This window comes from Phyllopteryx taeniolatus, chromosome 17 (genome assembly GCF_024500385.1).
Source record: "Phyllopteryx taeniolatus isolate TA_2022b chromosome 17, UOR_Ptae_1.2, whole genome shotgun sequence".
Classification (NCBI taxonomy): Eukaryota; Metazoa; Chordata; class Actinopteri; order Syngnathiformes; family Syngnathidae; genus Phyllopteryx; species Phyllopteryx taeniolatus.
Window position 1 is genome coordinate 6,999,908 of NC_084518.1, and position 21,597 is coordinate 7,021,504.

General features: G+C 39.8%; 1 protein-coding gene across 2 annotated transcripts; it reads right to left on the reverse strand.

Annotated features, from left to right (window-relative positions):
- Positions 1-736: 736 nt before the first annotated feature.
- On the reverse strand, positions 737-21,303 carry tmem218 (transmembrane protein 218). Of its 2 annotated transcripts, XM_061752373.1 has the most exons (4): positions 20,874-21,303; positions 19,614-19,716; positions 3,522-3,597; positions 737-1,458 (listed from the first exon to the last, which is right to left on the reverse strand). In XM_061752373.1, the coding sequence occupies exons 1-4, from the start codon at positions 20,981-20,983 to the stop codon at positions 1,343-1,345; spliced, it is 405 nt and encodes a 134-aa protein (XP_061608357.1). In that variant the 5' UTR covers positions 20,984-21,303; the 3' UTR covers positions 737-1,342. The 2 variants fall into 2 exon arrangements, with proteins under 2 accessions (XP_061608357.1, XP_061608358.1); XM_061752374.1 differs by lacking the exon at positions 3,522-3,597.
- Positions 21,304-21,597: the final 294 nt, after the last annotated feature.

Here is a 21,597-nt window from a genome sequence, read left to right on the forward strand (position 1 = left end):
TAACTTTACTTTTGAGAGTTATTTATTGCCTTGAAACGCAGCTCAGGGGCGCAGATACCGTTTGTGTGCCTCATCACTCTTCACATCTCATATCAACATCTCTGAATGTGTGTGTTCTGCTTCTTTGTGAGTTGTTCAACAAACACAATATGCAAAGTGTACAGTATATTGAATTTTCATCTTAGGAACATCGTGGGAAGCATGTATGCCTCACAGGTGGAAGATCTGGGTTTGAATCTCCTTATTTAATGACAGCTCCATATGGAGTTTGCATGTTCTTTGTGCTCGCTTGGATTTTCTCCAGGTACTCCAGCTTCCTCCCACATCCTATCAACATTCTGAGGTTTACTGACAACTCAAAATTCCCAACAGGTGACAATGAGTGAAAGTTTTTTTGTCCATTTGTGCTGCGATTGACTTACAACCAGTCTTGTACTCTGCCTCTTGCCTGAAGTCAGTTGGGTTAGGCTCTTCTTAACAGTGACCCAAATGAGAAGTGGTATAGAAAATGGATGGATGCATGGGTTCATAATTGGAATTTATATATCTTAAAAAAATAAATAAATCAGTAACCACTTTGGGTATTTTTTTTTAAAGCGTATCAACATATTTAGCCTGTGTAAACTTGAACATGTACTCACTTGAGTGCCACATTCATACAAGGTTCCTTATGCTGTTAGGTTTTAACAAGACAACAAGGTGTGAGTAATTGTGTGGTTTTAGCAAGACAACAAAGTGTGAGTAATTGTGTAATTCTTTATCATTGTTGAAATTGAAGTAAAAGAAAATAAAAAAAGATAAATACAGCTTAGTCAAAGAATCACCAGTACCATCGCATTAAAAACAAATAAAACAAATAAACAAATAACAAGCATTGGAGGTTAAAAATGATAAGAAAACATACAAGAAAACATTTCAAGCAAACAAAACATTTCAAAAGGAAGACAGTGTCTGAATGCACCTTCACCTATTGTGAGTAATGCTGTAGATGCATCCAATAGGAACCTACTGAAATTATACCAAATAAAACACAAACACTTCTGGATTCCTAACTTGTGCCTGTTATAAACAAATTGATTCATCTATTGTACCATCCCATCCCATCTAATAAAAATTGTTAACTTTTGAGAAAAAAACACCCCAAAAACACTACTTAGTTATGTAACTCATACCTGCTATAGATAAACAAAAAGAAGTTGGCCATGGGAAAGTTTCTCCTGTTATTTTGGTTCCACAGTCTGTAACAAAGATGAAGTGGGCCTCTTGCCGGCTTCTCTTCTTTTAGGTTGTTGACATCAGCAATGTGATCCGGTGCCAACTCTTCTAGCGTGTTCTCAAAGCTTTAGCATAGACAGGCTCCAAGAAATGAAAGGGGAGCAGCATGAACAAGGCGCAGAGAAAGATCACACTCATTAAAGCCAGCAACACATAGCGAGCGATGAACAAAGTGTCCACTATCTGTGGAGGGAAAAGATGATAGAATTTACTTGGTGTTGTGAATTCTAAAGAGTTTTGAACTATAATGTATGTAGATGAGAGATAAGTCAACTACATAATAAAAATTAAAAGAGTACTTCTAATTTCAGAATTTGTTATTTTAAGCCGCTAGATGTCAGGAGAGAGCTTGCACTAAACAGAAGCAGAAGCATCATGGCAAGATGATGGCAATTTGAATTTCACAAAAAGAATGTGAGTGTGAATGGTTGTTTGTTTGTATGTGCCATGCAATTGGCTGGCAACCAGTTCAGGGTGTACCCCGCCTCCCACCCGATGATATCTGGGATAGGCTCCAGCACGCCCGCGACCCTAGTGAGGAGAAGCGGCTCAGAAAATGGATGGATGGAAAATGTAAATTTCACAAAAACAAAGTGCTAGTATGCAAAGAAACAGTCGTTTAAAACTCTGTTAGTAGCAATAATTGTCAAACTGTGAAATACCTGATTGGGATTCATTTCTGTTTAAAATATCATCTAAAGTGTAAAATGTAAAAAAAAAAAAAAAAAAAAAAAAAAAAATTTGGCTCATAGTATTGATTATAAAACAATTCTTAAGAAGTAGACAATTAAGCTTGTACTGACTGCATCATTAACTTTGGTCTGACTTTAGGTACACCTGCACAGATTAAGCGGTTTCCTTTTATGTTGTGATCAAACTACTGGCATATATGTGCTTATATATGTATGTGTGTATTTGTGTGTGCTGTAATTTTATATATCCTGAGCGGAATCCTCAAATCTCCCAAACCATTACTTTTCAGGAAACACCCCCCAAAAACTACATGTTCCTTGAGCCATTATCATTGTGTCATCAAAGAGAGCAAGCCATTTTCAACACTTTAGATTGGTCAGTAATTTGTAAAAATAACAGACCCGAGTGGGGACTGCCCAATAGTATATCCATCCATCCATCCATTTTCTTTACCGCTAATCTTCACGAGGGTCGCGGTCTGCTGGAGCCTATCCCAGCCATCTTCGGGCGGGAGGCAGGGTACACCCTGAACGGGTCGCCAGCCAATCGCAGGGCACACAGAAACAAACAACCATTCGCACTCACAATCATACCTACGGGCAATTTAGAGTCTTCAATCAACCTACCACGCTTGTATTTGGGATGTGGGAGGAAACAGGAGTGCCCGGAGAAAACCCACCCAGGCATGGGTAGAACATGTACAAGACAAGATATTTAATGTTCTAACTGATAAACATTGTTTTTAGCAAATAATCATTAACTTTTAAATTAATAAATAAATAAACTTAATTTTATGGCTGCAAAACGTTCTAAAAAAGATGGGACACGGTCCACTGTACCACTGTGTTACTCACATTTTCTTTTAATAACATTCAATAAACGTTTGGCAACTGAGGACACTAGTTGTTGAAGCTTTGTTGGTGGAGTTCTTTCCCATTCTTGCTTGATGTACAGCGTCAGCTGTTCAACAGTCCAGGGTCTCCGTTGTCGTATTTTACCCTTCATAATGCGCCACAGATTTTCAATGGGAGACAGGTCCTGACTCCAGGCAGGCCAGTCCAGTACCCGCACTCTTTTACTACGAAGCCACGCTGTTGTAGCACGTGCAGAATGTGGTTTGGCATTGTCTTGCTGAAATAAGCACGGGTGTCCATGAAAAAGATGTTGCTTGGATGGCAGCATATGTTTCTCCAAAACCTGTATGTACCTTTCAGCATTAATGGTGCCTTCACAGATGTGTAAGTTACCCATGCCATTGGCACTAACACAGCCCCACACCATCACAGATTCTGGCTTTTAAACTTTGCGTTCATAACAGTCCGGATGGTTCTTTTCCTCTTTGGCCAGGAGGACACGACGTCCACAATTTCCCAAAACAATTTGAAATGTGGACTCGTCAGACCACAGAACACTTTTTATCAGTCCATCTTAGATGAGCTCGGGCCCAGAGAAGCCGGTGGCGTTTCTGTGTGTTGTTGATAAATGGCTTTTGCTTTGCATATTAGATTTTCAAGTTGCACTTACAGATGTAGCACCGAACTGTATTTACTGACCTTGGTTTTCTGGTGTTCCTGAGCCCATGTGGTGAAATCCTTTACCCATTGATGTCGGTTTTTGATGCAGTGCCACCTGAGGGATCGAAGGTCACGGCATTCAATGTTGGTTTTCGGCCTTGCCGCTTACATGCAGTGATTTCTCCAGATTCTCTGAACCTTTTGATGATAATATGGACCGTAGATGATGAAATCCCTAAATTCCTTGCAATTGTACGTTGAGGAACATTGTCCTTAAACTGTTCGACTATTTTCTCACGCACTTGTTCACAAAGAGGCGAACCTCGCCCCATCTTTGCTTGTGAATGACTGAGTAATTCAGGGAAGCTCCTTTTATACCCAATCATGGGACCCACCTGTTCCCAATTAGCCTGTTCACCTGGGGGATGTTCCAAACAGGTGTTTGATGAGCATTCCTCAACTTTCTCAGTCTTTTTTGCCACCTGTCCCAGCTTTTTGGGAACATGTTGCAGCCATAAAATTCTAAGTTAATGATTATTAGCTAAAAACAATAAAGTTTATCAGTTTGAACATTAAATATATTGTCTTTGTAGTGTACTCAATTAAATATAGGTTAAACATAATTTGCAAATCATCGTATTCTGTTTTTATTTGTTTAACAACGTCCCAACCTCATTGGAATTGGGGTTATACAACCCTTGAATGTTCAAATACGTCACAGACTTAGTTTCTTTGTTTTTGTTCACAAATATCGCTTGCCGAAAGCTAACACGCGATAAATAAAAAACATGCGATAAATAAAAAACTCCATCCATCCATCCATCACTTTTTCTGAGCCACTTATCCTCACAAGGGTCGCAGGAGTGCTGGAGCCTATCCCAGCTATCTTCGGGCAGAAGGCAGGGTACACCTTGAACCCAGCCAATCGCAGGGCACACATAAACAAACAACCATTCGCGCACACATTCACACCCACGGGCAATTTAGAGTCATCAATTAACCTACCATGCATGTTTTTGGGATATGGGAGGAAACCGGAGTGCCCGGAGAAAATCCACGCAGGCACAGGGAGAACATGCAACATCCACACAGGCAGGGCCGGGACTTGAACCCCCGTCCTCAGAACTGTGTGGCAGACGCTCTAACCAGTTGTGCACCGTGCCGCCAGCAGCAAACTCACGGCACTTATATCTCTCAAAATAATGAATATTGGTACACATACAAACAGGCAATATAACAATATTCTCTGGCATATATTCTTTAAACGCTGATAAACGAGTTATAACAACAATATTCAATCCTAACTTCTACTTTCTTAGTTATTAACTATCTCATTGCGTGCCCCATACTGCCCCTCAGAGGTCAAGACATGCAGAGCAGTTACATTATGTACCACATCCATCCATCCATCCATTTTCTGTACCGCTTTATCCTTACAAGGGCCGCGGTCGTGCTGGAGCCTATCCCAGCTATCTTTTGGCGAGAGGCGGGGTACACCCTCAACCGGTCGCTAGCCAATCCATTGATTAATAATGGCTAAGTTTTTCTCATACCTACTGTTATTGATTATTGTTCTCTAAGTAATATAACTTGATCAAGCCCTTTTTCTAACATTCCATAAGACAAAATATGTAAATATGTATGCATGTATGATTATTGGTGAAATTGGATCAGAACAAAATCGGTATCGACCAAAATTCAAGAGTGCAATATATCAGATGGGAAGTGAAGATCGGGATCCCTATATAAAAGTGGGTTCCCGAGACAGCAAGAATAATTTTTTTCTCCCCAGACGGCAAGAATAATTTTCCAAAGCAAGTCATTTTTAAGGGACATTGGCATTTTATACCGGCAGCCTTCGGGAACACTCTATAACAATCGGCGCATATCCAGAAGTGGGTCTTCTTCGGTTTTGTGAGATCATGTGTAACTACGTGAATTTTAAGATCGGTGGTGGAACAGAACCTTTATGTGTGTGGTGTTCTGTGTTGAGAGCACACCACACACAATACGACCAAAACTGTTAAATGCCTGATTATTTTTATCTTTATGTGTGGGGTCTCTGTCACAGATTAAAAAAAATCTTTTAACATTTGGAAAATCCTTGTGTGTTTACCAGGCCTTAGTTAGACCAATCTGCCGACTTTCCAGCTAGCCTGCTGGCTACTTAACCTGCTGGCTGATATTGTCATCTTTCACACTGTGTTGGATAAACGTTCTCCCATTCAATCTGCTACGGTCGTCCAGCTCCTTTTCGGCTTCTGCTGTGGCGCTTCCATGTTAGCCGTACAGTCCATCAGAACTTGGCTAATGCAAGCCTCCTTAATTAGAGAGCTATTTTTTATTTTTCCGAACAAACTTTATGCGGAGCTCGGTGGAGCTACAATGCGTAGATGTGCAGAAACAATGTGCAGTAAGTTAAAATGGCTTCTGCCGTAAACAAAGGCAAAATGTAAAATAGTTTTTATTTTTTTTAAGTAAATGTGGCTGGCAGCATTACAGCTCTTGTCAGTTTGTGATTTATTATTTATTATTTGATTTGTTGTGATTCAAATCCAAAATTATGGATGGCAGCTGCACAGCGAGCGACTGGTTAGAGCGTCTGCCTCACAGTTCTGAGGACTGGGGTTCAATCCCCGGCCCCGCCTGTGTGGAGTTTGCATGTTCTCCCCGTGCTTTTGTGGGTTTTCTCCGGGCACTCCGGTTTCCTCCCACATCTAAAAAAAAAAACATGCGTGGTAGGTTAATTGACAAATCTACATTGCCCGTAGGTGTGAATGTGAGTGCGAATGGTTGTTTGTTTCTATGTGTCCTGCGATTGGCTGGCGACCAGTTCAGTGTGTACCTTTCCTCCTGCCCGATGATAGCTGGGATAGGCTCCAGCACGCCCGCGACCCTAGTGAGGAGAAGCGGCTCCGAAAATGGATGGATGGATGGATATCTATGACAAAGCAAACGTTGTTGGATCACGTCTAATTGTTACATTAAATAAACAATACATTACAAGTGTTGCCTTAGTTGGAGAGGTCAGGAGTTTATTAAACAGTCCTGAATAGATGTAATCAGCATGACTTTGGGAGCTCACTTTTCTATTTCTATGATGATTGAATCATAAACATTCAAACTGAAAGTATATCCATAAGCCATGAATGCGGGGAGCCCTACAGTTGACTTGAGATCATTTTCAGGTTACCGGTAGGTGCTGGAATGAGAGAATGTGCGAGTGTGCGTGTATAAATAAAGCAGGAATAGATGTATGCAGGCTCTTATGGATGCATTTAACACTTCTCACTTTTTAATTCAGCAAGACCCAGCAAGCAGGCAGCCAAAGTGTGGGCCATGTCTTATGAATATGCTGTTAAGCACACGTGGGTGTGGTGGACAGGCAGCAAGGCGGGTGGAAGTAGGGGGAAGTTGGTCTGGTAAACCACCCCTGCTAACCGCTACTCCTGTTTCCTTCCATGTCCCAAAAACATGCATGCTAAGTTGATTGAAGACTCTAAATTGCCCGTAAGTGTGAATGTGAGTGTGACTGGTCGTTTGTTGAAATGTACCCTGTGATTGGCTGGCGACCAGTTCAGGGTGTACCCCGCCTCTCGCCCGAAGATAGCTGGGATAGGATCCGGCACGCCCGCCACCCTCGTGAGGATAAGCGGTACAGAAAATGGATGGATGGATAGATAACAGAAAACTGGGATTAAAAAAAAAGAAGTTGCCCAAAAATGATTTAATTAAGCAACTGTAAGTCGGGCTACGGAAAAAAGAAGAAGAAACAATCGGCAAAGTCGGCCACACAAATTGCTCGACGCAAACATTTCTTCCTCAAGGCAATAACAAATATTAATAAAAGCATATTTGCACCGCCCAGAATCATCTGGCAACTGTCCATGTTTACCACACGGACATTTGTTGCAGACGGATGCACTGTTGGGCCTGTGAAAAACATTGCCAAAAACGACAGAGGAGCATCTCTAAGTGATTTTTAAGACACTATTCGATGTGTAATGTACATATAACAGTGATGAGTGAGCTGAATGGTAGTTAGTGTTTTTTTGTTTTTGTTTTTACCTAAAATGTAATCGCTAGCACGCTAATGTTAATCACAAATTCTAACTGTTTAGCAACAGCTGACTTTATTGTCTCAAATTCTGTAAAGAGTTTATACTATCCATTCAGTACCAACCAGTGTTACTTTACTGATTACTTGATCTTAAAAGTAACTTAGTTACTTTACTGTTTACTTGATTTCAAAAGTAACTAAGTTAGAGAAAGGTAACTTTTTAGTTACTTTCAGCAGCTGAAAGTGGCAGGAATATCACTTATCCACAGTACAAAAAAAAGCATAAGCTTAACTGTACCCATTACGTGGTAATGTACACCACACAATTTACATCAACATGAAGCAATAACTTCATTAGTCGAGTTGAAGCCACATTAAATCAGCAACTGAGTGCAGACTTGATGTGACAACATACTACAGGAAGTACCTTAATGTGAACAAGCACACCATTCTCAGTACATCTATCAGTTAAGACTCTTAACTGATAGATGGATGCTGATTGTGGTCCATGAAGGTATGTGTGTGTGTGTGTGTGCATAAACGTGAAAGTGAGTGGGGGTTTGATATTTGTGGCATACAAACACACACACACACACACACACCATTGCTCCCACCATCGTAATTTTGATGCAAAGAGCGAGAAAAGGTGACAAGATTAGGCAACTGTTTAACTAGCAAAGCTATGGGTGATTGACAGGGTGGAGAAACACTTACTTATGTGACGTCAGCAGTGCAGCGCGTCAAACCAGCTCACAGTCCTAACTACAAAGAAGTTGAAAGCGTTCACTTTTCATTGTGAATATTATTTAAAATAAGTATTGTATGTCCTTCAGTGAGATAGTCCTTAACCTCCATGACCTATTTATGACTGCGCACTTCGGTATGACTCAAAATACACTTTTTACAAAGGAAAATAAAAAAATAGTGTGGCGATAGTGAAATTGTACATTTCTTTGCACTTTTATGGTACTGCAACGTCACTGTGCATTGGAGAATCAACAATCACCTCCCAATCCCTTTCTTGCTCTTATTTAGAAATCAGCAGTCTGTGTGTACGGTTAAATGCTGTTGAATAGCTGGACTGCTCGTTTTCGAGTCACTGGCCACACATTAGTACTTGCTGAGAAACATTGATGACTCAAAAGTAACTATTGGTGGTTAGAAAAAGTAACTTTAGTCTGATTACTCTACTGGGTAAAGTAATGCGTTACCTTGCTCGTTATTCAAAATGGTGGAATTTTGGCGTAACGCTTTACCGGCATCACTGGTACCAACATATACTGTTTAATGACAGAAGTCCAGCCCTCATAAATGAGAATAAAATGCATGTTAGTAGTTAGCGAAGGGGTGGCAATTACGAGTACTCAACAAAATATCTATAGGATAATCAATTCTAAAAAGATTTGATAGTGACAGCACAAATTTCAAGGCTATTTCAGTGACATATGGTATGGCATCCCAATTAGCATTCATCATAATTTTAATAATATGAATTATTATTAATTACTGAATGAATGAATTATTCATTCATTCATCTTCCGTTCCGCTTGTCCTCACTAGGTCGTGGGTGTGCTGGACCCTATCCCAGCCATCTTCGGGCGTGAATGAATTATTATTAATAATTATTATTAATTCAATCTATAACAGCTGTGATGACTTCATAATGGATTTTTAGCATTATGTGTTATTATTTTAAAAGATACACAGTGTAAGCTTTTCAAAACACAGTCATCGATCAATGGGTTGATTTTAGCAGGAAGACCTTTTGCAGAGTCCAGGATGTGCTGCCCCTCTCTTGCTTGTGTGCTATCAGGGTTTACACAAAGGCTACCTACCAAATGTAAGAATGCCAGGACGAGGCTCTATTTGGTGGCAGCTTGCTTGGCAGATCTGGCTGGCTTACTGGCACGACCCAGAGGCTACATGGGGGAGTGTTTGTTCTGTGTTGCTGTTGGACTAAGATAAAGCGTAGCAGGCCTCTGTGGCAAGCTTGTATGCAGAATACATTCATGCAAATGTGTAAATATAAAGGCAAATACCTTTTCAAGGCAGTATGCTTAATGGCTTCTTTTAGAGCTGACATTAAGTTTTGGGAGAGCTTTTGTATCTATCCATTATTTAAATACTCCATACTGTGCCTCTCATCTCTCTGTGTGAATGTGTAAGTGTAAATAGTCGTCTGGATCAATATGTCAGGTGATCACTCTAGGCTTTATTATGATGCTTCTCCTACAAAGGAAAAAAAAACTTCTGAAAAGTTTCTAAAATAATCTCATGTACAAAATAATGCACTTGCCAATCACTAAATGGGAAGAACACCTTTCTATGTCTGCTGACCGTAATTACTAGATGCTGATATGTAAAAATAGGTTTAGGATGACAAAAAACACAAATTTACAGCTTATACAATATTGAAAGAGCTCTGTAGAACACACTTTACTCAACACACTACGCAGAAAATGGGCCTCTCTTCGTCAAACATACAGTATGCACACAATGCACTAAAAATACCATAGACTTCTATTTTCATGCAATATGGGAATGCACAGCAACGCAATGCTTTTGGACTCTGATTAGGCAGAAACTCTCGTATATTTTGAATTGCAGAATTGCACTTTCCCCAAGATTGTGCATAATCAACCTCCCAAATAAATATTCACAATCAATACTCATTGCGTTAGCTTTCGCTAAGAAAAATATTTTTCTAAACTTGGCATTTTTTTTCTAAACTGGAAAAATTAACTATCAATATTAATCACTGGTTAAATCTCATCATAGAATATATTGCATTAGAAAAAAAATATCTGCAGAACATAAAAAACAACTACATAATTATACAGATAGCTTCAACAAGCTGAACTTAGATCTTTGATTTCTCTGCCTGAGTAGAATGCCATCTGACAATAAAAATATTATATTGTAAATGTACAACCCTAATTCCAATGAAGTTGGGCCGTTGTGTTAAACATAAATAAAAACAGAATACAATGATTTGCAAATCATGTTTAACTTATAATTAATTGAATACACAACAAAGACAAGCTATTTAATGTTCAAACTGATAAACTTTATTGTTTTTAGCAAATAATCATTAACTTAGAATTTTATGGCTGCAACATGTTCCAAAAAAGCTTGGACAGGTGGCAAAAAACACTGAGTAAGTTGAGGGATGCTCATCAAACACCTGTTTGGAACATCCCACAGGTGAACAGGCTAATTGGGAACAGGTGGGTGCCATGATTGGATATAAAAGGAGCTTCCCTGAATTGCTCAGTCATTCACAAGCAAAGATGGGGCGAGGTTCACCTCTTTGTGAACAAGTGCATGAGAAAATATTCAAACAGTTTAGGGACAATGTTCCTCAATGTACAATTGCAAGGAATTTAGGGATTTCATCATCCACGATCCATAATCTCATCAAAAGGTTCAGATAATCTGGAGAAATCACTGCATGTAAGCGGCAAGGCCGAAAACCAACATTGAATGCCCGTGACCTTCAATCCTTCAGGGGGCACTGCATCAAAAACCGACATCAATGTGTAAAGGATATCACCACATGGGCTCAGGAACACTTCAAAAAACAACGTCAGTAAATACAGTTGGGCACTACATCCGTAAGTGCAACTTAAAATTCTACTATGCAAAGCAAAAGCCATTGTTAAATATATTTTAGAAGTTATCATTTATTTGCTTAGCTTGCATTAGTATTATGGACGATTTTAGATGTCTCGCCTTCAAAAAGATGACTCAGCATCATCCGATGGAAGGGCGCCTGGACCAAGGACGTGATCGGATGTGGTCGGGGACGTGACAGGTGTTGGTCCAATGTTTTGTGTTGTGTCTTATTGTTTAGAACATTATGTCTGGGAAAAACCCTCCTATTTTCAAATAAATGCAGGAGCGACGGGAGAGATTGGTTAGAGCGTGTTGAGAGACTGTGATCTGAACAATCTCCCATACGCCCTCCTCATGAGAAAAAGAAACCAGTGTCTTCATTCCTTTTGTGTCTATTTTTTATAATGTTGGGTAAGATAAATCCAACATTAAATTGGTCCTTCGAGCCGGATGTCAACACACCCGAGGATTCCAGTTGTGGAGCCGACTTCCAGTTAAGAGACCGTGGCCACGGCAAGTAAGACCCTTTACGGGACTGGTCTTCGTTCTCCTCAACTGGGATCTGAAGGTTGACGACAATCCATAGGATTGAAGACGACTGGTGAGTTAAATTTTAAATTTTTTTTTAGGAAAAAGGACGGCGGAGTCCACAAATTCCGCGAGGACGGCAGAGTCCTGTACGTACTTAAATTCCGTGTTTAATAAACCCTGTGAATACTAGTTAATGGCGGGTGAAATAAAGAAACTAGGAAAGTTTCGTGCCGTCGTAGTTAAATTCCGTATAGGACGGCGGAGTCCTCTAATGAGCTGTTGACAGACGTAGTTAAATTCCGTATAGGACGGCGGAGTCCTCTGACGAGCCAGTGTGAATGAAAACTGTTTGAATGAGAGTGTAAATGGGAAACCACTAGGTTTTTCATTCCATACCAAAACAGTGGGAAAGTAAACGGTGGACTTTTGTGGATGCAAAGGCAAGAATTCTCCACTCGAAAGAGTTGAAGTGAGAATTACCACAGAAAGTAAATTTGAATCACCGTCCTACTGAAAAGAAACAGTGTTCTAGACTACCCTAGGTAGTATTACACTGAACCAAATTCTTTCAAATGGGGAAAGGAAGTAGTAAAATAAAAAACAGGAATACACTGCAGTGTAAAGGTTGGCGGTTCATTAAATTAAATTTAAAAGAAAAAAAAAAAACAGGATCCTGATAAAATTTAATATTTAGAGACAGGGATAACCGAACACGGCTTTAATGGTTGGTTAAATACACAAAAAAATAGCCGCGTTGCAGGAATCAAATTATATAAAAAATAAAAGACAAACCACCGTTAAACGTGGGAAAGGCCCTATTGTCTGCAGCCTTGCAGCTTATCACAAAAATAGAAGATAAAAAAAAGAATGTGATGAGCTGCAGTAATACAGAGAGCAGCATGCGTACCAAACCCACGCACATTGTTAAATTCATTAAGACCAGACGCTACTGTGTTTACAGTAGTGGACATAAGTAATGCATTCTTTTCAGTACCAATAGAAAATAACAGTCAATTTTGGTTTGCATTCACATTTGAGAAAAAAAAATATATATATACATTTACTAGATTACCGCAAGGTTACTGTGAAAGTCCAACTAATTATTCACAAGTTATGACAACACGCATGTCTTCTGGCATCTACAGATGGAGAGACATGCAAGGATTCATTGGCCTTGCTGCATCATCTAACAGAAGAGGGACATAAAGTTAACAAAAAGAAATTGCAATGATGTAAAAGGCAAGTCAAATATCTAGGAGGAAGGACTATATTAGAAGACAGGAAATCTATAGTCTTAAAAAATCTTAAACCACAGATGAAGAAACATATAATAATCATTTTTAGGTCTGACAAATTATTGTAGAGCATGGATTCCAAACTATGCAGAAATTGTTGCACCATTGTCAAAATTAATGTATGAAGACAACCTTAAAATGACATCATCTGTTTAATGGAGTACAGAGGCAGAAACGGCCTTCTGTGACATTAAACAACATTTGATGTCCAGTGCTGCGCTAGGCCTTCCAAATTTAATGATAAAACATTCATTCAAATGGTAGATTGTAAAAGCTATTGCATGACCTCCGTACTTACACAACAATACGGTGATAAGCTAAGACCAATAGCTTATTTTTCAACTAAATTGGACAACGTAACCTGTGCATTACCACATTGTGTCAGAGCAGTTGTGGCAGCCTTGACGGCAGTAGAGAGCAGTTCACCCTTAAGGTCCCACATACAGTGTCTGCTCTCCTATTGAAAACCAATATGGCGTTTTTATCACCTGCAAGACATTTATCTTGCATTGCCATCTTGCTGTCACAACCACATTTGACTGTTGAGCGATGCACAACCTTAAATCCAGCCACACTAATACCCTTACTTGATGAAGGCACGCAGCATGATTGACAGGAATTGGCTGAACAAGCTGCTGAATTAGTAGCATTAACCGAGGCATGCAAACTAATGATAAAAAAAAAAAAAAAAAAAACTATTCAAATGGGCTGCTATATTGAGCCATGCTGTGTCACATGTCTCAACCGGAGGGATGGTGGCACAGATAGATTGACACTTTACAGCCCTAAAAAATAGCAGAAAGAAACACGTAGGTTCATCTAACACACTGTAAAAGAGTCATTTCAGCTGAGTACTCAAATTGGGAAGGTGAGCAAAAGTCTGATAACGAAGCGGGAGCAGATGTGTAGATTCTGAAAACGCTTGCTGGTCAGTGAAGAAAAAAGACACCAACCCTTTTAGTGAGAACTCAGCAGAAAGGCGACCGTGGAACAGTGTCTGCTAGAACAAATTGACCTAGATGACCAGATGATACGTTTAATTATGCTGCAAAATCGATCATGAAGGCGGCGGCGTAGATGGTATGTAGAACCAAGGGGCACGCTGAGTACATTATCACACCGCAGTGGCAGCTTTAAAAACTCCACTGTGGCACCATAAAACTGTTCCGGCATAAAAGGGATACAGATCCTCCTTCCTGCTTGACCTAACAGCCGAACAGGACAAAATAAAATAAATAAATAAAGAAAAACCTGGAAGGGCGTGATTGGGAGGAACGGCCCCCCCGATCAGAACCCGAGCGGTGTTGTTATTGGACTTCTGTGCTCGTCACGGATTGTCCATAACGAACACCATGTTCAAGCATAAGGGTGTCCACACGTGCACTTGGCACCACCAGCACACCCTAGGTCGCAGTTCGATGATCGACTTTGTGGTTGTGTCATCGGACTTATGGCCGCATGTCTTGGACACTTGGGTGAAGAGAGGGGCGGAGCTGTCAACTGATCACCACCTGGTGGTGAGTTGGCTCCGATGGTGGGGGAAGATGCCGGTCTGACGTGGCAGGCCCAAACGTATTGTGAGGGTCTGCTGGGAACGTCTGGCAGAATCCCTTGTCAGAAGGAGTTTCAACACCCACCTCCGACAGAACTGTGCTCATGTTCCGGCGGAGGCGGGGGACATCGAGTCAGAGTGGACCATGTTCCGCGCCTCCATCGCTGAGGCGGCTGACCGGAGCTGTGGCCGTAAGGTGGTCGGTGCCTGTCGTGGCGGCAATCCCCGAACCCGTTGGTGGACACCAACGGTGAGGGATGCCGTCAAGCTGAAGAAGCAGTCCTATCGGACCTTTTTGGCCTGTGGGACTCCTGAGGGAGCTGATGGGTACCGGCTGGCCAAGCGGAATGCAGCTCTGGTGGAAGCAAAAACTCGGGTATGGGAGGAGTTCGGTGAGGCCATGGAGAAAGACTTCCGGACGGCTTTGAGGAAAATCTGGTCCACCATCCGGCGTCTCAGGAGAGGAAAGCAGTGCACCACCAACACTGTGTATAGTGGGGATGGGGCGCTGCTGACCTCGACTCGGGACGTTGTGAGTCGGTGGGGAGAATACTTCGAAGACCTCCTCAATTCCACCGACACGCCTTCCCATGAGGAAGCAGAGTGTGGGTTCTCTGAGGCGGGCTCTCCTATCTCTGGGTTTGAGGTCACCGAGGTAGTTAAAAAGCTCCTCGGTGGCAGAGCGAGGAGCTTTTCCTTCAATGTCATAATTCGCCGATCCGATCAATGGCGTCATTGGTCGGCTCCGCAAAAGACATTTGCTCCGCGTCGCCATGGTGTACAGTATATTTGAATTCAAAGTTTATTTTTAGTCTTCTCGCGTGTCTTTTGACGTAGTACTGCAAATATCTGACCACCAATAAAGTTATTTTAAAAAAAAACATGGTGGTGTGGGACAGACAACACGTCTGAGACAGACAACGTAATGCGTGGATCAGAGTACAAGACACATTTTGTCTTTCAAGATTGCACTATGTCAGGGTACTGCAATAAAATCTGGTACCACCACAAAATCTGATACCACCACATCCCGTCTTTTACGATCACTGGGCTTTATCTTGTGAATTTATAAACGAGACTGGATACACACGTTACTATGGCGAGGACATCGCAATGAGTGTATTATTATGTAACAAAATTGGGAAAAATGTGTGCTGGTGGTCACCGGTGCTCAGGAGATTACGTTCATTTCAGGCTTGCTTGATATATGTTCACGTACTTTTAATAGAATACCACTCGCAAGCAGGCAACAAAATGTTATATACCATAGCAAACCAGTGCTAGCACTAACGGTTGTGCATAAATATCCCAGCGTGATGTCGAATCATGCTCTAAAGTTTTGGTGTGTGTGAAGTAATTTAATTACAATAAAGTAATTCAACTACAGTATGTTAGCTCCCATTATTTCCGTCATTTAATGTTGGTTTGACCTGACTCATTAGAATACATGACCTGACTAGAGCAATGATTTCCAGCCTTTATGGAGCGAAGGCACATATTTTACCATTGGAAAATCTCTCGGCACACCAACAAACAAAAATTTCACAAAAAGTAGATACACAGTAATTACTGTATGTACTTCCTGCCATGTAATAGAAGAGCATTTACTTGTTCAGTCTGCCACAATGCCTCACTGGCATAAATAAAGGAACAAAGATACATTATTTCTTGGAAATGAATAATTTTTTGAGCAGTTGAGTAAAATTTGATAATTTTACACACCACCCCTGAAGATTGCTCATGTCAGATTAATGTGCCACGGCACACTGGTTGGGAATCACTAGACTAGAGAATGAATACTTTAAGATACCCAGTACAGTACACAAGTATATACAGTAAATTAACAAGTGCTTTAAATTGACACATTGCTCCATCTTGTGATCGGTTATCATTTTTTTAAACTCGCTGATCGGTGATCGGCCCCAAAAATCCTGATCATGTAAAGGCTACTAAACAAACACTTCTTTTACATTGTTATTGTTCTGAACACTAAATCTAGCAAGTACTACCGTAGTTTCTTGTGTATAATTCGCACCCATGTATGATACGCACCCCCTAAATTGACCTCAAAATTCTGGAAAACCCTTCTACTTATGTAAAATGCATTTTTACAATGCATGATTTTGCTTCTACCCATATGATCAAAAGATGAAGTATTATCTGTATTTTGTTAGTTTTTTCAAAGAATGATTCTGAATTTAAGCACCTTATTTGAACACACAACACTTTATTTTTTATTTACATGCTCTTATTTTGAAATTCACAGCTCTACTTTTATTTCGTAAATGAGAAAACACACACTTGTGCTCATATGTTTGATTACCCAGGCAGGATTTGTAAGATGTGCACAATTCTTTTAAGAAAACCTGAAGGACCAGGAAACACATTTAATTTTATTATAATGGTATTCAAATTAAACGGACAAGCATTTCAGAAAAGCATTATCATTAAACAAAACATAACCATAAAGAAATTAATGACGGTTGTTGTTCAGTCATCAGTCGTATTAAAAAAACAAAAACAAAACAATATTTCACAAATTCTCCCTGGGTATGTAAACTTATGAGTACAATTGTACATATATGCAGTCATATGTACCCCTGTCATATTGGAATGAAAGTGTAGTCTACACCTTTTTTATAACCTCTAGGTGGCATACTAGAATGAAAGTGTACAGCTTTTTCATAACCTTTAGATGGCGGCATACATTGATAAAATGTGAAAGTATTTTTCATTTTCTCCTATACCTTTGTATAATGCGCACTATTGCCTTTTGACAATTTGTTGGGGTTAAAAAATGCGCATTATACACGAGAAATTATGGTAAATGTGTGTCACTGTTTTGCACAATTTAAGATGCACTGTTATGTTACTGGACGTATGTAAATTGTTTGTTGTTAAATGCAATATGGGCTTCTGTTGTATTGTACTTTTCTACCTTTTAGGTAATCAAAGCTCTTTTACACAATTACCTCATTTACCCAGTCACAAGTAGGGCCTCTTTGGGAAGTCAAATCTCCTAACCTCTCTGCCACCTTTCCTTGACCTTTGTTGGAATACGTCATAGGGTCAAGGAGATATGAAAAGGTGTTTCCTTTCGAAAATAGGAAACGGCAGCACTGTTTCAAATGAATTTGTCTCTACTTTTCCTAACTGATATCATCATGTGATGGTGAGTATTGCGGACTTTACCTACAAAATATTTACTTGATAATAAAATGACAGACATATCTTTAAAAATAATTCATAGAGTCTACCCATGTTTCATGTTTGTACAACGATTAAAAAAATATAAAGGAGCTCAAACAATATATTAGGACCATGAGAGACGGCGAAAGCCATTAAAACCGTTGCTTTAGGTCCTCTTTAGAAGGCATTTTTGTAATACAATAATCTGTTATTTTGTCACTGAATCACCCATTGGCGATTGCATTTGTGTGTTCTGTGTTTTCTGAATAAATACTAATGAAAAAAAAGTATCTAACTTGCTTTTTCTATCCTTTATTGCTCTCACTTGAAGTTTTATCCCTTGCATGTTTCTGTATTTAATATTGATAATATTTCGTATTTTTAATATTTTGTGTTTACAGCTGTTTTTTGTATCTAGGCCTGTCACGATAATTTTTTAAGACGATATCTTTTCCCAAAAACTATCACGATAAACAATAATTTGTTGTTTTTTAATGCCTCTGAAATCATCATCAATCAAAATAAGGCCTGCCCTTATTATTTATATTTTGCTTTTGAATCAAAATTGTTGTGATTACTATTGTTGCTATTTTTCTAATTTTCTTTCTTGTCTCTCTATTAAATTGTTTTTCTTTCCTCTGTGATATGGATTCCCCTGGGTCTAAAATAAAGGGCTGCAAGACTAGCCTGGTTTACATGGAGCCTTCTAATCTGATTATAATCGGTTTAAAAGCCCAAACCGAATCAAAATGCTCCATATAAACACCTTAATCGGAATAATCAGGCCGAACCCGAATGGAATTTCATTCGGTTTCACAGGGGTGGAACATTCCTTTTGCCAAACTGATCAGAAGTAAATTTTCGCCATGTAACCCATCATTCGGAATACAGCCGGGAAAAGCTCTGTCTGCGCATGTTTCTTCTCTACGTAAATACGCGGTGACGTCATTGTTTACGCAAGGCGTAAACATGGCGGCTCCTGACGAAGCTCGTATGCAACTGCGATTTTATTTTTAACTACTTGTAAGTTGTTTTTAATCAAACTTTTTTTTTAAATAAACATTTAAAAAATCCCTACTGAGCTGATTAGATGGAGCTCCATCTTGATACAGGATGTCACGTTCACGACTAAGTGCGCATGTCACACGGCTGTTCTGATTAAATGTCGTGCACATGTATACAGCCGTTCGTAATAGACCACGTCACATGTAAACAGTTAACCAGAGATCTTCAATCGGAATGACAAAAAAAGTCTTCATGTAAATCCGGCTACTGTGTGGTTGGTCCGCTGAAGACAAGCCCTTCAGCTGTCAATCAAATATATGTTGACGTTCGTTGTAGTCAACTACTGGCTGAATAATGTGTGGGTCTGAGATCATGCTTAATAAACAGTTCCCGTGTTTCTGTTAATTGGGGACTAACACACAACAACTCGGAGAGGTGGTGATGTTTTAAATGACATTGCCACAGTGGAGAGAGCTGTTTAGCTCCTTAGTTGGGGGGCTAGAGAGCACAACAAACAGTTAACTTTCCCTGAAGTGTCACTGTTATGTGACTCTACGGGCTACACATGGAGCAAGGCTGTGGAGTATTGGACTAAGCCAACACCGGCAAGTGTGTACCGGTGCGCTCGCGTTCCATGAGCCCACTAGCGGCTAATGACACAGCCGTCCAACTCTGTCGGCTCACTGTGTGATCCGCACGCCGGCTCACCACAACAATGACAATTGATTGAGACCTGAAAAACTATCGTCTCCATTTTATTTATCGAACGATAAATCGATATAGTAATTATCATGACAGGCCTATTTGTATGGATAGTAATGTTTAACATTTGCTGTGCACAATAAATGTGATTTAGACGGAATGTGTAAATGGAAGAGCTTCACCTCTATCTCTTTGAAAGCAGATGGGGTTGTGGTGCTTTGAGGGAAAAACACCAGTGCCAGGGTAATGGTAAGAGCCAAGAGGAAAACCGGGACAACTCCTAGCCTGGAAAAATCACACACAAATTTCATACAAGAAGACAACAAATTAAAATAAAATAAAATAATAAAATAAAAAAGTAATGTGAATTTGCATATGACCAGGGTGATTATCACAGGATATTTATATCCAACTCATTTGCAATACTGTTTTTTTAAACCATGAAAATAGCAAACTTTACATTTACGTCCTTAATCCTACTTTCATAGTGGCCTAAGGAAAAACTACATTACACTTATTATTACATACTGCAAATATATGTCACAAACGGTTTCTCTTCTAACAGTAAAACTAATGTAATGTATGCTTTATACAGTATTTTTATAAACTTCCCTTCAAGTAGCTTCTTTGCCTTGAACATTGTTTAGCAGTGATTCCAGGGGATGTTTTACTGTATAGCTCATTAATAAATCAGGCATGGTTTACCTAGTAAAATCTAACTTAAGCAGGGCTAGTCTTATAACTAAAATTTTTGATGGCAAACGATGTGTATGTTTGATGGCAGAATTATGATTTATCAATTAAGGTTATTGAATCGTTGATGGATGGATTAAATTAAAGCCAAAAGGCTTCCCCATCAGAAGAGACTACAATAAAAGGTTTTACACACGTCAATCGTATCCTTGTTAGTGTGGACTTTTAGTTAAATGAAGACTGGGCTTGTATGTAGTATGTCAACAGTTTTTATTCTATGTCCTCCTTGAATGGTCAAAGTCATTTTAGAAAATGCAATAAAGTAAAAGGGCACAGTTCAAGATGTTCAGTGATTGACACAAAGTTGTTTTATACGCAATACAATAAATTAACTGTGAATTCGCTAGTATTACTTTAAATGTTTTTTTCCCCTGATTCTTTAGCCAGAATCCCTCCCCCTTGTATTCGGGTTGGTGTGCGCAGTGTGTTGATGCAGCTCTCACATCAGTGATCCAGTCGCTCTTTGCAGCGTCAACCCAAGCATGAGAGCCGCTATTAAAATAGCAGCAATTAACAATACGCCTTGACCAACCCATTGCATTTTTTGTTCAATTCGAAGACTGCTTATCCAACGAACTAGCACACTCACACTTTTATCTCAACTTTATAACGTTAGGATGAGCAAGTTTATAAATACGGAACTATTGTGGTTGGTGTGATGATTGTGACGTCTTGGTTATATTACTCACTTTGATGATCCAGATGCTCTCAGAAGCATCATCCAGAGCACAAACGTCACAATCCAAACAGCAGTGATGACGAAAACGCCTGTGCCGACTCCCAGCACTGTAGTAGCCATTTTAAGGTGGTTTATTAGTCAAATCCGTCTTGAATATGAGGTTTTGCGGCGCTATTTAGCTTTAGCCTTCCATTGCTGTGTGGGTCAACTACGTTAGCTGTACCAGCTAACCTTTCCGTACAAGCTGGCGGCTGCACAGTAGCGTTACGAAGATATCCAATGTGCTGTTTTGACCTCGCCAAAGTGCCCTTGTCATGTCCATTCGTCTAGGAATTAAGTCTAAACGAAAATACATTACTGTATAGCTCAATTTTTTATTATAAATTATTTTCGTTTTAACTCCATCCAAAGCGCCCAGCCGCTAGTAACAGCAAACTCAAAGCTGATTGGATAACTGAAATCTTGACTAGCCAATCGAATGAGTGGTTACTCAAACAGTTGGTTCCTCGTGGGAAAGTATAAAAGATAAAAGTTATGAAATTAATGACATATTCTGCGTTTTGGGCAGGGCTGTTGTTCATATTCAGTAAAGAAGAGGTTATGTTTTTTTTTCATTTTGTTAGTCCAGTGGGTATTGTCTTGTATTCTAGCATCCTAAACGCCTGTAAACCACACAACCGAGCTATGTGTACCAAATGTAAAGAATAAAATCGGCAACAAATTGACTTGGAATG